The sequence below is a fragment of the Platalea leucorodia genome (genome assembly GCF_965183815.1).
Source record: "Platalea leucorodia genome assembly, chromosome: 2".
Classification (NCBI taxonomy): domain Eukaryota; kingdom Metazoa; phylum Chordata; class Aves; order Pelecaniformes; family Threskiornithidae; genus Platalea; species Platalea leucorodia.
Genome location: NC_138824.1, coordinates 4,239,068 through 4,258,860, shown reverse-complemented (window position 1 = coordinate 4,258,860; position 19,793 = coordinate 4,239,068). Strand labels below are relative to the sequence as shown.

The 19,793-nt window shown below is 41.3% G+C and overlaps 1 protein-coding gene across 2 annotated transcripts in view; it reads left to right on the top strand.

Moving 5' to 3' along the window:
• Positions 1 to 19,793, top strand: part of INTS4 (integrator complex subunit 4) — a 36,058-nt gene that overhangs the window by 5,026 nt on the left and 11,239 nt on the right. For both annotated transcript variants that reach the window (XM_082304391.1, XM_082304390.1), the window contains exons 4-16: positions 750 to 856; positions 1,067 to 1,252; positions 2,940 to 2,990; positions 3,627 to 3,715; positions 3,983 to 4,103; positions 4,629 to 4,700; positions 5,743 to 5,917; positions 8,734 to 8,939; positions 11,560 to 11,702; positions 12,709 to 12,824; positions 14,826 to 14,959; positions 15,749 to 15,906; positions 18,749 to 18,842. In XM_082304391.1, the coding sequence (XP_082160517.1) occupies positions 750 to 856; positions 1,067 to 1,252; positions 2,940 to 2,990; positions 3,627 to 3,715; positions 3,983 to 4,103; positions 4,629 to 4,700; positions 5,743 to 5,917; positions 8,734 to 8,939; positions 11,560 to 11,702; positions 12,709 to 12,824; positions 14,826 to 14,959; positions 15,749 to 15,906; positions 18,749 to 18,842 (1,652 nt within the window). The remainder of the gene's footprint in view (positions 1 to 749; positions 857 to 1,066; positions 1,253 to 2,939; positions 2,991 to 3,626; positions 3,716 to 3,982; positions 4,104 to 4,628; positions 4,701 to 5,742; positions 5,918 to 8,733; positions 8,940 to 11,559; positions 11,703 to 12,708; positions 12,825 to 14,825; positions 14,960 to 15,748; positions 15,907 to 18,748; positions 18,843 to 19,793) is intronic.

The window sequence follows — 19,793 nt, the reverse complement described above, 5'->3', positions numbered from 1 at the left end:
GCAGGACCTTGCACTTGGCCTTGCTGAACTTTATGAGGTTCACCTGGCCCCACGCCTCAAGCTTGTCCAGGTCCCTCTGGATGGCATCCCTGCCCTCCAGCATGTCAACCACACCACACAGCTTGGTGTCATCCGCAAACTTGCTGAGGGTGCACTCAGTCCTGCTGTCTGTGTCATTGATGAAGACATTGAACAGTACTGGTCCCAGTACAGATGCTTAAGGGACACCCCTTGCTACTGGTTTCCACTTGAACACTGAGCCGTTGACTGTAACTCTTTCGACACGGATATCTGGCCAATTCCTTATCCATTGAACGGTCCATCCATCAAACCCATACCTCTCCAATTTGGAGGTAAGAATGTTGTGGTGGTCCAGGTGGACAGTAGGCTAAATGTGAGTGAGCAGCGAAGGCTCTGTCAACAGGAGCGTAGCCAGCAGATCAAGGGAGGGGATTATTCCCTTTTACTCAGCACTGGTTAGACCACATCTGGAATACTGCATCCAGTTTTGGCCTCCCTAGTGCCAGATAAGTGCTGGTAAGGTTAAGTGAGTTCTGCAGATGGCCACCGAGGTGGTTGGGGGCAGGAGTATGGGATATGCAAGGAGAAGCTGAGGGAGCTGGGCTTGTTCTGGCCTTTGAAAGGAGAAGGCTTCAGGAGGACCTTCCAACCGAAATGATTCTGTGATTCTGTAGCTGGTGAGGAACTCGGTAAAGAGGTACGCAGCCTTTCACCGTTTTGTTTTGCAGAGTCTCACCAAGTCCTTGCTCAGCTGCTGGACACCCTGTTGGTGATCGGCACAAAACTCACAGAGAATCCGTCTGTCAGGATGAGGCTGGTAGAGGTAGCCTGCAAGGTAAGGCGGCCTCCCTGGGGCGGGAAACTTTTATCACTGCCACAGGAAAAAAAATATGTAATCAGGGTTTAAATTATTTTAATTTTTCTCAACAAACTGTTACAGTACTGACATTTTAACTGCTAGGAATCTTGGTATGTTTAGTTGTTTCGAAGAGGTGAAAGAGCAATAAGAATCCAGTTACATCTATTATTCTCTTCCTTTCCGCAGCATCTGACAGATTCTTCCCATGGTGTAAGAAATAAGTGTCTTCAGTTAATTGGGTGTCTTGGACCAGTGGAAAAAGGTGCTGCAAAAGAAGCTGAAAGCCAGGCTGCCAAAGATGTCCAGAAGATAATAGGAGATCATTTTAATGACCAGGACCCTCGTGTCAGGACAGCAGCTATAAAAGCCATGGTAAGGATTGCTGGTACAGTGGAATAAATTGTTTGGGATTATATAAGGAAGCTGGCAAGGGGTTGCAAACTAATCCAAAGAGATTTGGATTAGAGATTGTTTAATTAACTCAGTAAAAGTCCATTTAGCGTATCAATTACCAGGAAAAAATAAGCTAGGTTGTGAAATATGAGAGTAATGTGAGATCTCAAAGGGCATTTTAGTGACTCATAAAAATTTTTGTTTCAGCAATAGCTGAAGGAGCTTTTCAATTTGTTGACTTTTTTGAGCGTATGTAGATTCTTTCTTTTACTGAGAAATCTGTATTTCTTGATTTAGCATTGGTTACCACAGTGTCAATAAGCCACTAGTACTCCAACACACAATAGAAAGCTGCTTATGACAGGAAACCTGTGTGATAAGTCCAGAAAGAATTTTGTTTGTTTGTTTTTAAACAACATTTACGTTTTGCCCCATGGTCACCTTCATTAGCATTCTCTAACTGGTTATGATGTTAACTGGTTATGAGGTTAACTGGTTTTCACGCAGGCTGGAGCGTGGGGACCCTTCAGAAGTTTTTAGCTTTGCAGAAATGCAGGCAAAGACCGTGCGCTTGAGAATTTTGCTTGTGAGTATGTAGAAGCTCCTCTATTACCCTTAAAGTTTATAACAATACCCCATCTAACCTGATGGTGAACAAGGGTATTTGAATTAATGATACTAAACTCGAAAGAAAGAAGCAGGATGCGTTTGAGGAGATCAGATTGCAGTTGAATCTGTCTGGGATCTCCCTCTGCTGGAGGTTGCACTCATCCTTCTTTTCTTGTTTCAATCTGGGGTTTTTGGGACAATTTTTTTTTTTTAAAGTCATTTGAGTGTCTTTTACAGTGGCATTCAACCAAATCCATAGCAAGGTCTATGACCTCGAATTTATAATTACAGCACAAAGTCAACTGTCCTTCTGTTGTTTGAAGCACGGAAGCATCCTGAATGAATTCAGGGTCGCTAACCACTTCTAGGGTTCTTGATCATGGTTTTTGATGTGTGTGGGTCTTTGGTTTTTTTGTTATGTTGGTTTTTTTTCTTTTTCTTCCTTGAATTTTGTCACTGGCGTGCTTTACTTTGAAGAAGTGGATGTAGAAAAGCAACTGTTTGCTTTCTTGTTGACAATGTTCAACCAGATATTATCCCTTTGGTTATAAGTCAGATTCATGATACTACTTTATTCCAGATAGAAACGGTGTTTAGTAGGACAGTTTTTGCTGTTCCTCTGGTTTGGTAATGGAAAAGGTTTACAGGGCATGAAAAGTCACTGACAGTGCTAGTTTTGGGTCCGTGTTTCAGGAGTGGGAGTAACCTAATTATTTTGAAGATACCTATGTCTATTGTAACTGTGGTTGAATATGGCTAACACTAAACAATTGTTTGAAAGTTGGGAGAATGGACAAACACTGTATTTATATAAATTGTGTTTTCCTAATCAATCAAAGTATGAATGGCTGTGGAGTTTAAAGAAATTATACTGAAGTCAAGATTATTACTTAAAATACTTACAGCCAAGATAATGAATTATTTTAATTATAGCAGCAATCAAGAAATGCAAGCAACTAAGTTTACTCAAAGCAGAAAAAACAGTGGTGAAAACTTAGTCTGTGTCACTTAAACCTATAGTTACACTTTCTTGTGTGTTTTTTTTTTTTTTCTGTAGCTGCAGCTTCATGAAAGGGGATTAAAATTACAGCAGGCTATTTACAGTCAGGTAAAACCTTATATTAATTTGTATTTATTTTGTACTTGTTTGCATATCTTGCTTTTTAGATTCTGTGACAATGTGCTTTGAGAGGAGGAGGGCATTGAACGGGTGGAGCACTTGAGTGGCCTATATTCCTTATTGCCATATGGCAGTGGAAATAAAAATCTGTTTTGCATCTTGTTGTGCTTAAATGCAGTAAAGCACATGCTTTGATTGGAATATATTGTTTATTGGGGGAGATAATCATGGGAAGGACGAGGCTTTATGTAATTGTTACTGTCATCTGGCAATCTCGAAGTCTGAAACCCTTGTTCATTGGAGAGTACACATTAAGCCTATGTTTGTTATGTCAGTAAGGTTGTGCAGCTGAAGCCTGTATCAAATTAGTTGTACTACAGATTCACATTTTGTGCTTCCTGCGTGGTACAGGCAATTCTGGAGTTTTACAGCATGTTCCTGATTGACTTTATTAGGACTAGTCTACCTAATGAAACTTGGAAATCCTAGGGAGTAGGAGGGAAGGCTGAATTTTATAATCTGTCCTAACTGATTCACGGTGAGGATACTAATTGCACTGTGGGCAGTGAATGACAGCTCAGGTGGAGATATTTCAGGTATATTGGACTGTGAATCTTCTTTCAGGCCTGCAAGCTGTTGGCAGATGATTATGAGCAAGTGCGCAGTGCTGCGGTTCAGCTAATTTGGGTCCTCAGTCAACTCTACCCTGAAAGGTATGTGCCGTATGCAAAGTGACTCAAAGTATTGGCATAGTAATCATCCTAATCCCAAGAGTTTTGTGCCAGTAAGTCTCAGGAGTAGCTGTTAGAAATCAGATGTGTACAAATTGCTGATACCTGATAAGAATGGGCTGATCCGGGTGAAGTTTTGGTTCTTGGTATTTGTTGCACATCCATAGGAATTCAGCATAGTTGTTTCTTGCTTGATGCCATCCGGCATGGCGAAAGATCAGCACGCTGACTTACGTTTCTCTCTGTTAGCATCGTCCCGATTCCTTCTTCTAATGAAGAAATTCGCTTGGTTGATGATGCATTTGGAAAAATTTGTCATATGGTTAGCGACGGTTCCTGGGTTGTTAGAGTACAAGCTGCTAAGTTATTGGTAAGTTGCATTCTTTTCTTTTCTATCTGAAAATAGTTCATCTGACGTTAACTTTACTTTTCACATATATTTGAAAATAAGTGGGAGGATGTTTAAAAACTGATAGGTAAATTTCTACCAAAATTCTGAGAAGAAAGAAATGAGAGAGGTTGAGGAAACCCAAAGGTTTCTCAGCTGAACTCTGCAGTGATTCTTTCCGTGAGAGTAGAGGGTGGGGTATCCAAGAAAAAAACAAGTATTTTGCATAATTCCCTCGCCCTACTTCTCCAGCACAGAACATGTAAAGCAACTGAACTCACGAAAGACTGTATTAACCTCCGGGAAAATAAGATGTTCTGACCGTGTTAAGTAAACTTCTTTAGACTCTGACATACGGTAGTGTCAAGCATTGTATAAAGCTATTAGAATGAGTGGATAAGATTGGACACTGTGTTAGGATAAATCAGGAAATTATATGGTGTAATTTAAAATAATCATGTTTCTTCCTTTTGATTTTTCTTTGTTTCCCCCCGCCCCGTTCTTTAGGGTTCTATGCAACAGGTTAGCTCCCATTTCTTAGAGCAGACCCTTGACAAGAAGCTCATGTCAGATCTGAGGGTATGTAAATGTTTGGGTTTGTTTTTAAGGTGTGTAGTGCATTAACATCACACAAGGGCTGTGTTAATGTTGAGTGTGTTTGTTTACCATGTCCTTGCCTCAGGGCTGCTGAGAGTTAATTGATGATGACAGGTTTTCTTTTAGATTAAAGTCAATGAAGCAATTGTTAGTTTTAGATTTCATTAGCCAAGCATGTAATAAACAGCTCTAGGCTATTCAGATTTCGCAGACGAGAGGAAAACGTTTGTGGTGTTCTGACAGCCTTTTGGCTAAAAGCTTTATTTATCGTGTACGGAAAGATTGCATCCTGGTTTTAGGAGCAAGCTTATGGAAAATTCCTGCAAGATCCAACCAGTAGACCTAGACACTTCGAGACATGAGTAGCTAGAGGCTGGGACCCCTGAGCCCTGTGAGCAAAACTTTTCAGTAAAATTCCTTCCTTAAGCAACTCGCTTGAGGTGTTATGTTCAGTTTTTCTGTCTACAAAAGAATGGTGAAGCTAGAGCTGCTAGTTTTTGTGGGCTGCTTTGTAAAGTCCATTAAAGAAAGTGCTGCACAGCTTGCTTTTACAGTGTGGGGGGGAAAGGAGATGGACTAGTGAGCACGTCAAATGAATATCGTATTTTACACATTGCTGAACACTTGTAGTATCGATAGTCATTAAAGTATTTAATTGCAGTTTAACAAATTGAACTGCAAAGTGATGGCATCTGTTTTGCAGATCAGTTATTGGATACTTTAACTAGATGGGCCTTTGCTCTGACCCGGTTTGGCTGTTCTTCTAATGGATGTCTAAGAATATGTTAATTAAAACGTATTAGTTATTATCCTGTCCCAACATCAAAAGTACAAAAAGTTACTGGCAATTAGAGATATTCATAGAAGAGAAGGTATTATTTGCTTTTCTTAGCATTTTCCTGTCTCTGTCAACGTCTAAGCCTCTAGCTACATTTATTTTCAAATCCAATAAAGCCATTTAATATTTTGTTCGGTCGTCTTTAAAGTTTACCATGGTTGTAACTGAAAAAATTTGTTTGGACAGAGGAAGCGCACTGCACATGAACGAGCCAAAGAACTCTACAGCTCTGGGGAGTTTTCAAGTGGCAGAAAGTGGGGAGATGATGCTCCCAAAGAAGAAATTGATACAGGTGCTGTAAACTTGATTGAATCGGGAGCTTGTGGGGCTTTTGTTCATGGCCTGGAAGACGAGATGTATGGTAAGTGTTAGTTTCTTATGGAATGGCTAAAGGAGGAGATGTGTGCTGGCTAATAAGCTTTGGGGTTTTTTTTTGTTTGGTTCTTTTTGGGTTTTTTTGGTCAAAATAGATCACTTGGCTGTTGTGTTTGGGTTTTTTTTAATGAATCATGGACTTCAGGGTGGTGGGGTTTTATTCCATTGTGATCTCTGATATGGCATTTGTTTCAAAGATGCTACAGTGTTGCACAGAATTTTGGTTAGAAGTGTTCCATTGAGTAACCAAAAACCAAATAGCTTCCTATAAACGGTAAAATTTTAGTAAACTATCTGGTAAGAAGTGGTTGCTTACGTTATTCAGAAACCCACTAGGACTATTAATTTTTTTTTTTATTATTAACTTAAATTTAACAGTTGCATGTGGCTCTAAATTGGCAACATTAGCTGCTGCTATTTGAAATTGGTGTTTTCGCTGCAGGATGGAAAATCAAATTTTATAGAACTGGTTGTTTAAAACATGGCACTACAAGGAACCTGTGTCCATGGAGCCCAGTAATCATTTATTTTGTGAACGTAGCAGCTTCCATCCTAATAAGGGTTAGGACTCGTGGAGACAAACCCACGTATTTTTTGAAATATTTCAGAATCCACCAGCTCCAACAAACAGGATTTTTCTTTTAATTTCCCACCCCATTTTTTCCATGGCCAATTTATACCCATTTGTTCTTAGCCAGTGCTAGGTTTCACGTTAAATAGTTGCTGCTTCTCTCGGGGTCTCGCTTCCCTAATGAATTAATAGACAGCTTTCGTGTTGCAAGGAGCTAAACGGGCTGGGCTCCCTTTAGTCTCTGCTGCTATAAAAGCTTTCCTCTTGGCCAGCTAGAATGCGTTATTCTTGAAAAATGGGGACTAGATCTGTATGTTTTCAGGTACTTAAATTTCAAGTGAGGTCTTTCTTATGTCTAGCAATGTTATTGATAATTCTATTTCTTTAATGGAAATGCCTATGTTCTAAGATCACATTTACCTGTTCCACAGTGCTATTGTTTTGATCTCTTGAGGTCTTCCTATGATGGATTTGGAGGCCATAGTCTCTTTCCAGCAGGTTAGATCTGATCTCTCCTTCTGAACAGGATGAATTATGAGTGTCAAACTGCAACACAGGCATTCCCGAGTTCCTCAGTTTGGCTGTAGCATTGACCATGCTGGCGACCTCAGGAAAGCCTGTGTATTACGCTTTCCAGCCCAACTTTCCCATGGGTAAAGTGAAGATTTATATTTCTTAAGGCTATTGAGAACGGCTGGTATTTGCATAGAACCATGAAAATGCCAAGCTTTGAATGTTATTCCTGAATTTGCTTTTAATGTTACTGGAAGAACGAGGCTAAATTAGAAAGTAAAAAAACACCATAACAAAAATATCGCTGTAGATTGCGTTATAAAAATTGCTTTATTGCTCCATGACTCCTGCAAATAAAAGCATGTTTTACTAATAGCTGAACTCTCCCCGAAGCTTGAAAATGCAACTTGTTTTTTTTTTTTTTTATGACCACCACTAAAAAATTTTTCACTGGCTCAGTCCGTTGACCTGTGAAACACATTCTCCAGTATCTTGTGCCGTAGGTCTTGTATGGTGCTATTGGGGAATGCCGATAAAATGGACAGATGTGGAATATACACACATCTTTAAATAATGTGGATCTCTCTCCTCCCACTGCAGCATTTTTAAATACTGTTGAGCTCTCTTCTTCTTTACTCACAGCGCTGCTTCATTTCTTGAATTCCATGTTGTAACTTAAATCTAAATTAGTCTGTCAGCTTATGAAAGCAATATTGGCAACATGTTTTGCTTCTCTAATACCTTGGTCTTAATGACCGCGGAGACTCGTAGTTGTGACAAAAGCTTTGTTACTGAATAAGCAGGGGTCTTGCTGTGTTTGCATTTTTCTACTTAATCAGAATCATCAGGAATCGAATATGTTGTTTAAGAACAATAGGCCTAACAGCTACACATGAGTTTAAGTAAATGTTTTCAAGATGAGCTAATTTGAATGAAAAAATAAAAGTATGTTTAAAACAATAATGTTTGCAAGACATCGGATCAATTCTTATTTATGTGCCGGGATCATAAAAAATGTTATGGAAGCTAGCGAGGATGGCTGCAGGGAAGAGAGTCTCATCTCCACTTAAGCTTGTTATATTTGGATATTCTTCAAATTCCTGCTATGTTTTACAGCATGAATACACTCTGGACGCCTTTTGATGCTTTTTTGCTTAAATTCTGAGTACTTTTAATAATGAGGTGGCACCTTTTTCCTTTCCTTTGATGAATCCAAAGTCACAAAGCAGAGGAATTTCATTCTGTTTACTGCCAAAATGCTGATACTCTAGGGCTTTTCAGCAATTCATAAAGTGCTACATAGCAAGTTAAAAATGCAGTGAATGCTCTGAGCAATTAAAATGTCAGGAAGAATAAAACAAACAGAGTTTAATTATCTAAATTAGCTTACTGAAGATACCAGGGCTATAGCTACACTTGCAAAATGCGCTATGAGATACGTAATATTTATTGCTGGATAGGAAACCTGTTTTTCACATCTGCGAGTCCCTCTGCAGATGCTTACGACAGCAGCACGTGCTGTGTTAGAGGTGAGGCTTTTGATTTGAAGACTTGCCTGTGAAAATAGCGTGGGCTCTTGCTTAGTCTCGGTCATCCTCAGGGTTTCCTTAGCATCTCCTGCCCTTAGCCCAGCCCCTGAATAATATGAGGCCTGGCTGCTGGGTGATATATCCTTTTAAACAGCGCTAACAATTCATTCCCTCTCTCTCTTTTGATAGAGGTTCGGATTGCTGCGGTTGAAGCCCTCTGTATGTTGGCTCAGTCCTCGCCTTCTTTTGCGGAGAAATGCCTGGATTTTTTGGTTGACATGTTTAATGATGAAATTGAGGAGGTGAGATTGCAGTCAATACACACAATGAGAAAAATTTCCAACAACATCACGCTGCGGGAAGACCAGCTGGATACTGTGTTAGCCGTCTTGGAGGTAAGAAATTCCTGAGGAGGGAAAAAATGGCATTCCTGCTTCCTTTGAGGTGTTATGATTATATAAAGCTAATTAGCTGCTTCCTCTGAGCTGAAACTCTCCACCTTTTTCGTTGTTGTTTTTTTTTCCTCTCCTTTGAACGCACCCCCAAGGCTCCTAAGGTCTAGTAGCTTGTAATCTCCAGGACAACAGAATACTTCTGAAATAGATGAATTTCAGATAAAAACTCTTCCCTTGATCACTGTGCTGTTGCTTCATGTGTGTCTCCTTCTGTCTTGTTTTGCGGTCCAGCACTCTGCATCACTTCACGTTGAATACAACTTCATTTTCTTTCTGTTTCCTTTGTTCAGCTGCTTTGGCTACACCTTTGCTCACCAAGCAGAGACAGGGCATGGGCCGGAGACCTCTCTTCTGACTGTTCAGGTGGTTGGTTAGCATGCTCTGCGGTGTAGATTTGGCCTTTCCCAACCAGTCAGTGCTCAGCTAGGATCCAGGGGACAGCATCAGTCAGCTACTGTTCCTGTTGATGGCTTTGATTCAGGAAGGGAAAGAGATTTGGCCTGTACGAATAGTGCTGTCCCAAACTGCTTCCCCTCAAATGTGATTTATTTGCTGAGCTGTAGCCCCCGAGGCTTTTCTTTTTTTTGATTCTGCTGCATGCGGTAGGCAAGTTTCTGCTTCTTTTGGGTAGTCTCCCAGCCTCGGGCGCTGCTGCAAATCTGCTACCCCTGTCTTCTCACCTGCTGTTGGCTTGACCCAGGGCAACAGTGGCTTCTTTCCATTGTGCCCCAGGAAGAAGCAAACTAACCAACCTATTTTATCGGTCTGACAAATGCTATGGAATATGATCTGGATTTGCAAACGCAGCAATGAGTTTTAGGCACCTCACATTTTTATGTAGTTGATTGACGTTTGTTCAAGCTTGGGACTTGTGCGTCAAGGTATAAAAACATCCTAGTTAGACTGGGGTTCTGTCTTAGGTTTCTGTGCTGACTTATCCTATATGATAATTATGGTTATATTATCATAATTATTGTCAGATATTAGGATAGCTAAAGTGTGAGAATGATTCACATTTCAATGGGTTTGTCTGATTCACATTTTAATGGGTTTGTCTGGTTCTGAAAGGTGCTTGCTTGCTTTCTGTAAAATCTATCTTCCAGTACCAAAATAAAGGATTTGGAAAAATAACATTAACTTTAGTGCCTAAATTTGTTCCGGGAGTGTAAATATGGAACAGTTGGGGATGAGGTAACTTCTGTTTTCACCCCATGACTTTGACTTTATCTGGGTAACTCTACCTTGCTTTTCTGACCAGGCTTTGGATTCTGCTTTCCCCGTTGTCCTTGATCTCAGTTTCTGTTGGGTTGTGCTCCTCTCTGTCCCTTCATGGTCTTCTGCCTTGCTCTGTGCTGCCCTTCCAGTGGTCCGTGCAGCTCACCTGGAGTATTTTACCTCCATGGTCATTTCATTCCAGTCCTTAGAGTACGTCTTCTTTTTTGGCCATAGCCTGCTTTCCACCACCAAAATAAGGAACGGCTGAGCAGCCCTGCTGTGCTTTTCTCCTTTGATCATTTGTGTGTGTTGGCCGTCATTTTAAGAGCCTTTACAAGAGGACTGCTCTTTCTTCTTTTGTGTAAGACAGTGATGAATGAGCTGTTGATACTTAGCAAATTATAATTTGAAAAAAAAAAAAAATCCACTATTGAAACGCATCCAGTTCTTGTATCCTGTCAAATTTTCACACTCTGTCCAGCAGTGCCACACAAGTGCTGATAGCAAGGAAGTATAAATTGATATGGAACAGCAAGGTGGTTCTTGGCAGAAGGAATGTAATTAATTAAGCTGGAGTTCAGCCACAGCACTTCTAAAAATACTGCTCAGATTGCATAAGCTCCTCTTTACAACATCACCCTGGCCTAAAAAGTAAAATGGGTGCAATGTGACTTGAGAAGTGGTATACTAGGGATCCCGTATCATCATGACAAAGTTCCTGACTGAATTTGTAAGTGTGTTTTACTTTTTTTTTTTTTTTTTAATTGTCCATCTCTAAACCCATAGTTAGGTCAAGTTCCTTTAACAGTGATCATCTATATAGGATAATCTAATCTGTCCAGCCATTGACACGTCTTCAACGCTTACGCAAACCCCCTGGAGGCTGGTGACTGGGCTAAAGGCTTCTGGAATTGGGCGTCAGCCGTTGAATGTTTTATCATCTTTGGAGAAGCCTTTTATCAATCTTTGGTGATCGTTTTGCTGAGTTACCCAGCGCTTTCCTTTTCTGTTGTTGCCTGTGCCTAAGGGTACAACATCACCCAAACCAAAGAGTGATTTTTTTTTTTTTTTTTGCTCTGCTTGAGAACATCAACCGTGAAGCAGTTCCCATTCATTCCAGTAAATGAAGCACGTGGGTGGACGAGACCAGCAGGAGACCCTGGAGCTGTTGCCTGGTCTGTCACTTCATCTGGGCTTAGCTATGATAACTAGAAACCTGTCCTTTTTCAGATGCCTCTAGTACAAATTCAGCCAAGGAACAGGAACTGTGTCGGCAGGCACATCCCTCTTGGCACTCAAAGGGGTCTGGGTTGTTGTTTTTTGGTTTTGTTTTTTTTTTTTTTAGGATTCTTCAAGGGATATTCGGGAAGCGCTTCATGAACTGTTGTGTTGCACCAATGTCTCAACTAAAGAAGGCATCCATCTTGCACTGGTGGAGCTGCTGAAAAACCTGACTAAGTATCCCACAGACAGAGAATCCATATGGAAGTGAGTGTGTTCAGTGTCCTTGTGTGTCTACTTATTTTCCTGTTTTTTTAGTAATTGAGGCATTAAGCAAATATTGAGCTAGCTAAGGAGGTAACAGGTATTGTAGGTATACAGTCCTGTTATTCTGTATATATTTGGAATAGTGGCTGTACTAAGCATTGTACGTATTCGTGACTGATGTAGAAACTTTGTGCTCATCGATACTTGTACTGGGAATCCAGAACTGACGACCACTCCTGGAAATAGCCCTCTATTACAAGTACTCAAAGCATTCCCAGAAAAGGTGAATTCAACCTTCAGTTTAAAATCTCATCTTTTCTGTGTGTTTTGTGCTTACTCGACACTGCATTAAATAGTAATATTTACCAGCATTTGATTATATCAGTTGTGACAAGTGGATTGGCTGCGTGGCATTGTGCTGTTGGAGGGACTTTTTCTGTCTGAGCAAAAATAATGAACGTTTGTGTGGGGTTTTTTTGGTTGTTTAATGGAAGCAACGAAGGAAGTGATGCTCCAGCACACATGGTTTGAGATGGAATTCTTGGGTATTATTGGGAACGCTTATTTTAGTCTGCTTTGTCTTCTGCTCTTACATTCTTTTGGGAGTTTGGTGGAGTTTGGGGTTTTTTTATTTGGTTGGGTTTTTACCTCTTCGCTCCTTCATTTCTGAAGAAAAAAATACACTCATTTGTTAGTGTTTAGTATGAAAGCTTTTCTTGGGTTGTATAGCTCCAGCTGTTAAGTATTTCTTGGACAGTTTAAATAAACAGTTTTTATTACTGCTTGCTTTTTCAAGCTGTCCCTCAGTTTTCTTGGATTCTATCAAATACTAACGCAGATACTCAGCCGTGGAGAGACCGTGTTGCTGTGAGTTTGCCCATACACTTGGACAGTAGGATTTTGATGCTGACTGGCGCCTCAAAGTGCCGCTGCAACATGAAGTTATAATGTTGTGTTTTAAAATGTACATATTTACTAAGAAATATTTCAATCTGTGTATTTTCAGATGCTTGAAGTTCTTGGGAAGCAGGCATCCCACTTTGGTGCTTCCATTAGTCCCAGAGCTGCTGAGCACACATCCGTTCTTTGACACTCCAGAACCAGACATGGATGACCCAGCCTGTATCTTTTTAATGAAGCCAGTTGATCGTTTTGACTGCAGTAGATTTTATTCATATTTTCCTGATGCTCACATTTGTTAAACCCTTTCAAACTGTAGCAGGCAATCCTGTGGCTATTTCTGAATCCTTTTGCCATTTAGTTTTATTACTCAGCAAGTGATGGAATAACTGTTACCTGGAACCATCTTCGTAAATAGCAATGTGGTGTAATTGGCCTTTTTTTATGCTGTGATGAATAATCTGTTTATCAAGCAATTTGTCAAGGTTTAGGCGTTGCAGATGAGTCCTTTGAAGTGAAAACGTTTCTCTGGTTTGCACTAATTTTGAAGATGCTTTAGCTTTTAAAGAAGAGGAGTGATTTTTTTCTAGGTCTGTTTTCTTTTTAGGTAAAACTTCTCCTGTTCTCACTGTTGTGCAGTGTACAGAACAGCACTGTCTCCTAGTACAGCAGTGGCTGAATCCCCATAATGCTATAAATTTACCATCTTCTTGAAATAATTCAAAATCCGAAATCCTTATATTAATGGTAGCTCTTCTAGTGCTTTAGAATACGAACTATTATTGTAATACCATTGTCCTTAACAATAGGAGATGCCTTGGAAATGCAAAATACCATTTTTCCGTTGTTCATTCTCCTTGCTTCCCTTCTGTGCGATTGCAGAACGTAATGTTATTTCTGATGCATGCTGAGACACGTTAGGCTGGAACAACGCTCTTCCCCTGTGAAGCTACTCCTTATTTCTCCTACCAGTCACAGGCCATCAGCTAGGAATTCTATGCAGATTAAATAAATACCTTGTGAGAACTGAAAAGGGCTAGGGTCGGGTGAAGAGAAAGATTAATCCGTAATCAGATGGTTGAGTAATAATTTGAGTAAATTTGTCCTATGAGTTGAGAATTGAAGGAACATCGGGGCGGGGAGAAAGCTGTTATTAAGCTCGATGCACCTTCCTGCCCTGAACCAAAGAATATTATTTTGGAGAATGTGCTGGAGGTAACTTGCCACCAAATTTTATGGAGCTCTATTATGTGAAGATGGGCCTGGGAGCCAGAAGCTACAAGGTAGACCTGAATGGTATGTTTCCAGTGTAAACTGTTAACTAAAAACATGGTTTAGTTTGATTCAAAGCACTTAGCAAATTTGAATCAGGTTAGTTGAGTAGTTTCAGCTGAAAATCTGGAAAGGATTTTGTGTAAAGAGGAGAAACTGGTTTGTCAAGTGGAAACCTTTATGCTTGGCAGCCCATGGATGCAGAAGACTTTTTGGGAGGCAAGAGAGTGGCTTCAGTCCCTTCTGTGGCTGAACCTACTTCTTCCCCGTGCAGGCGAGTGCCCAGAGGATCATAAGCTTTGCATTGGGGTCCTTTCACGCTCTCCTGTTAGAGACCGTACGCCTGGGGTCAGCCCTGTTGCAGGTGAGTGCCCCAGCCTTTGGGCTAACTGATCAAAGCCTTTGGCTGCCCTCTGTATTTCTTGGGCTCTCAGACTGTGAAAATGTTTTTTTCTATTCCAGAATCATCTTCCTGTGTTTGAGTCTTTGGTTTGTTTTATGTCTGTGTAAGAGGGATGTTTTTCAGGGCGTCATAGGAAATGCAGCAATTTTCAAAGACTCGGAGGTAAATGTTTAATTTTAGGCGGCGTTTGGGTACCAAACTGGTAAGCACAGTGTAAGCTTTGAGGAAGAGTGAAACTCCACCTAATGAGCATGTTCTGCATTTAGAATCCCTGGCTCCTATCCTTTGTGTTGCCTCTGAGCCATCCCACGTTGGCAGTAACATCCTTCCTCCAATATGGCCCATCCTGTAATGTTTGTGCTTCGTACTTTGTTTTCGTCTGCTCAGGCAGCTGCCTCTTTGGGTTTCGCTCAGCATTCTCCAACTGTAAAGAACTTCCTAAACAATCTCCAGCAAAGAAAGGGTTGTTGAGTTGTTGTTTTAACTTGCCATCCCCAAGGAGCAATTCTTGCTGTTGTTTATTTTTCTTTAACAATCCATTTCAATAGACATTGCTGTTCTGGTTCTGATTTTTAATGCCGCTAAAAGTTGCCCAACGATGCCTGCCCTGTTCTCTGATCATACGTTCAGACATTACGCCTATCTTCGGGACAGTCTCTCTCATCTGGTCCCTCCGTTAAGAGTAAGTTGAGCCCCTTTGGTTTGCACTTCGCCGCTCTGTTACGACCGTTGCTGGTCTCCTCCGTGTCTGTCAGTGTGTTACACTTCGATTCTAAAAGGTTTTTCTCCCAAGCGCCAAGCGAATGAATATTGAAATGTACGTAAAGTAAGGAGAGCCAAATATTAAATTGTTACAATATGGATTTTGTAATATTTTGGGGAGAATAATAACATTATTGCTCTCAAGTGAGAATAGCAAATGGCTTGCTGGTTAGGAAAGAACACTGGGAGGGCAGGAGTCCTGGGAGCTTTCTGTAGCTCTCACTGTGTGGGGAAGGGGAGATTAGCCTTTGTAGACCTTCCAGCATTTGACTTGTGTCCTACCTAAATGGTTTACTTGCCGGTGAGATGCGTTCCCTGGCCGCTTTGAAGCACGCCTTTCCTGCATGGAAGTACAGGCGGGACTGAAGTTGGTCATAGGTGTTATTGCAGCTCATAAAGCGAAGTGTAGTTTGTGTGGTCTTGGTCTTCCCTTGACTTCACAGTGTCATCGTTAGCGGATGGGGAAGATATTTCCCTTAAAGGGATGTTGAAGTTTAACCTGAAGATCTCTAGCTGCAAGTGGATTATAAACTAGAGAGTATTAACTAACAAAGATGAAAGATGTAGACTTGAAATCCTTGATACAAATTTTGAATTTGAGAAATGAATCGGAGCTCTCAATTGGTAGCTGTTAAATAATGCAGCAGCGTCTTGCAGTGTTGTTACTTGTGTTAGACTCTTCTGTTTGCATGTGTTTCTTCTTGCTTAGTTGCCAGGTAGGAAGCTGGTGTCCTCCCCTGTCTCTCCCAGTATCACACCACATGAAGATCCTTCCCAGCAGTTCCTGCATCAGAGCCTGGAGAGGGTTTACAACCTTCAGCACCTTGACCCGCAGGGCATACAGGAGCTGCTGGAATTTACCATCCGGTAAGGCTGCAAGCTGACCTGTTCGTGGGACGATCGGTCAGGGTTCCCAGTTTCTCTGAAGCGGGTGCTTTGCTTCTGAATATCCGTGTTGTGCTTTGCTACCGGGCGCTTAGTCTGAGCCGCCTTCTAGAGAGCGCTGTGATAAAACGGCATTCATGGCCTGTTTGAAACAAAACTGATGGTCTCGGCTCTGGCTCTGCCCCACTGAATAATCAGTGTGTGTTTTGGGGGAACATGGTAAGAGTCAGGTAAGGGTGCTTTTGGACTGTTCGCTTATGGTAAAATACGCTTTCAGTTTTTATGGGCGACAGTCTTGTGTGTCATTCTTAGTTCTCTGTCCCTGTAAGAGTCCCTCATTTTGATCATATTATTTTTAATGTACATGCACAGGGTTTTTTTGTTTCATTTTTCTGGGATGAGAGAGGTTGTCCCCTTTGCTCTTCCAGTTTCCAGGTCCTGTGGCCTTTCATTCAGCACGAGAGGACCTGCTGCTGGTGCTTTGTTGGGTTCTTAGCGCCAGTCCGACTTATAAAGGACTCTGGCATTCCTCATCAGTTTGAAAATCAGAGTTTTTCCTGGAACAGACAATATTACTGCGTGTTGCTGTCTGCTGTTGTACAGATAAGGGTGTACGGTATGGCTTCTGAATGTGGGTTTTATGCTCCCTCTTCCATTTCATCTCTGGACTGATTTACGCAAACAAAACCCTTGAAAAGGAACCTTTCAATGTGATTGCTCTGCTTGGAAGAGGAAAAGAGCCTTATTTTGAGAGTTAGAAAAACAATCTAAAATGCTTGCTTTGGAATATGGAATTCCAAAAAGCCTTGCTTTTTTTCCTTCCTCCAAAATAGCTGCCTCTTCTCTATGGGTAGCTGTAAGTCGCTCTTCCACCCACCTGCAGTGGAGAATAAACAGTGTGCTCCTCACTGAAACCCCAACTGTGAAAACTATATGGTTTCTCCTCAGCTGTTTTGAAGCTACTATGCGCAGCCTAAAACATAGTCTCAAAGCATTTAATACACCAAATGCTTGAAACAGGTAATCTCTTGGCAGGGCATCCAGAGTTGTAAAGGTATGATGAAGGTCTGGAAACCTCGCAGGCTGTGAATGTTTTCAATTTTGAGTGTCGGAATCGTGTTGGAGATGGCTGCGTGTGTAACTTATATGCAGTAAAGGACAGTAATGCTTTGGAGTTGATGGAAATTAGTAGCTTGGCTTTTTTCCTGCTGGGATCACCACCTAGGAACCGTACTAAACCAGCTGCTGTTTTCCACCCTTAAGAGCAGAGAGGATTTAAGACAAAAAACAAAGAAAGTGTTAAAGGTTGTTTTGCAGAGGGCAAGAGTTTCCTGCGCCAACAGTCTGGTTGCTGAGAGGAGAGGGACAGAAGCAGCTCGCAGCAGTGGATCGTTATCATTATTGTCACCAGGGGAAGCAGAGCAGACCTCGCTGGTGTCTGCTTGGGACTTCACATTTCTAACCACGCTCAGGACTGATGCTCTTCCCCCAGGCTCTGCAGCTGAAACGGCAAGACAGGCTTTTAGCAAATCGGTCTTTGTGGTTTAGTTTCTCCATCTATACAACAGGAATTTTTTTTGTCTTGCAGGGATGTTGAAATCTGTTTAAGATTTGTGAGGAAATAGAATTAGTGGAATTGGGAACCATAGAAGACTGGGAAATGGAATATCTGCCGAGCTGTTAGCTGAGGGATGACATGCTGTTCCCTGTCAGTGCGTTGCGATGCATTAAGACAGACGTGGGAATTGAGCACCCAGGAGTCTGTTCTTTTGTCTCTGGGAAAAGATTAAATGGAGTCTGGCTCTGCTGTTGTTGCATGGAAGGAAGGTGCAGCCCCTCTGCTTAGGAGAGATTTTTCTTTGGCTGCAAATTATACGGATAATCCCATGGATTTTTTGGAATGTGTCAGCGCTCAGCAACCTTCTGGTTTGGCAGAGTCAAGGTTTCAGAATTGCATCATCAACGCAAAGATAAATCTAAAATAAACAAAAGGATCATCTGAAGAAAAACCATTCTTTTTAATAATACCGTAGGAAACATGGAAGTAGAGTGACAATTTTAGTACACTTTGGATCAAAGCAAAATACAGAGAACAGAGACATGTTGAATCCACGTCATCCAGCCTATTTTCAGTTCTATAACAAAAAAGGAGTTTTGTTTTCTTAATACACGCTTTTGATTTTAAAACATGTCTAAGAGTAGAGAACTAAAGCCTTTTTGCGTTCCATTAACTGTCTTTTTTTTCTGTGATGTTAAAAGCTACTTCTATTGCTGTATGATTTACAAGAAATACTTATAGAGACGGCACACGACAGCTACTTGGGCAAATATCGGAACACCAGATTTCAGCTTGTTTTAAAAAGGCAGCTATATTTCAAATATGCTTGGTTGCGGGAGCCCGACATGTTCCAAACAACCTTTCGTAGCCAACACGAATAGTTAGATTTCCCAGCAGTGTAACACAAATGGGTCGTTAGCTGCTGTAGAAGTCTGGAGTGTTTTAAGTTAAATCTGGAACTGCTATGCGGTATGGTTCCCATAGGGCTGCGGAGTAATGTGGGTTGACAGACTTACTGCTTCCACTGCTGGGCTCGTGTCAGCCTCCGGGAAGGAAGGAGATGCCAAGTCTCAAGGTGCAAACTGGTTTGTAGCGCGCGTTTTGCTGCTGTTTCTGGTGCTCGTTCTGCGAGTAAGAAAAAGCAAGGTGCAGAAATAGCTGGCTTCATCATTGCTGTTGCTGCATTCTGAGTGCATTTAGATTAACTTGCTGTCTCAATTTTTTTTTTTTCCCCTTTCCTTTTTTTTTTTTCCCCACATGCTTCAGTGATCTTCAGAGGCTTGGAGAACTGCAGTCAGAACTGGCAGGGATGGCAGATTTCACTGCAACTTACCTTCGGTGTCAGCTGCTCCTCATCAAGGTTTGACTTCATCTGGGTTTTTTGGGCTGTTCTTCAAAAACGCCCCTGTCCATCTTAGCGGTGCACTTTCACGTTTTGATGTTTGTGCTGAAAACTGACGTATGATGAAAGCACAGGTTCCATGGATTTCTGGTACTCCCGCTTCCCTTCTGTGGCAAATAATTTATGCGGTAACTTTGCCAACGAGTACGCCAGTGCAGATCTCTGCTGTTGTACTTACATTGGTTCATGTGCATTTTGCCAGTGCAGAGTTTATTTTCTGACAGAAATCACAATGGAGGCAACTACTCCGTAGCCTTTTATGTTACGAGAGTAACTTCTCTTTGCTACTGGCCACTGGAATGCTTTTTGCTAAACTGCTGCTATACGTGAAGTTTTTATAGACAGTGTTTTGTAGACAGCTTTTTTGGCACCGATGCCAAAGGAATTCTTTAGATTTGATTGAGCAAAATATCAGTTATGCTTTCTTTTACAGTGCTGAAATGATCTATCTATTTGGTATTAGCAGACGAAGCGGTTCCTTTGACACCATGGCAGCAACCCTTTTCAAAGTCAGCTTCTTGCTTGTAAATGGGAACTAATTTTTTGCTTCACTTCCCAAGCTATCAACTGGCAGTAGTATTTAAGTTAGTCTCCTGGCATTCTTGAGGTCTTTGAATTTTATTTATGCACATGTAAAGCAAGAACTAAAGCAAGCAACAAAGAGGTTTCCAGAAGGGACTCAATAAAATCTTTGTTATGTGAAACCAAGAAGGGATTTCAGTTTGTTTGCTAAATGCGTAGCTGCCAGTTGGCATATCTCATGGCAGCCCTCAAATCTTTGGAATACGCTTATCACCCAAAGAAGGTATTTTAGATGAGCGGTGTTACGGTTCAGTACATTCCTAGCTAAATCCAAAACTTTTGCCAAAGCAAAATGTGCTATCCAGGCAGAGGACCAGCGTTTGGAGG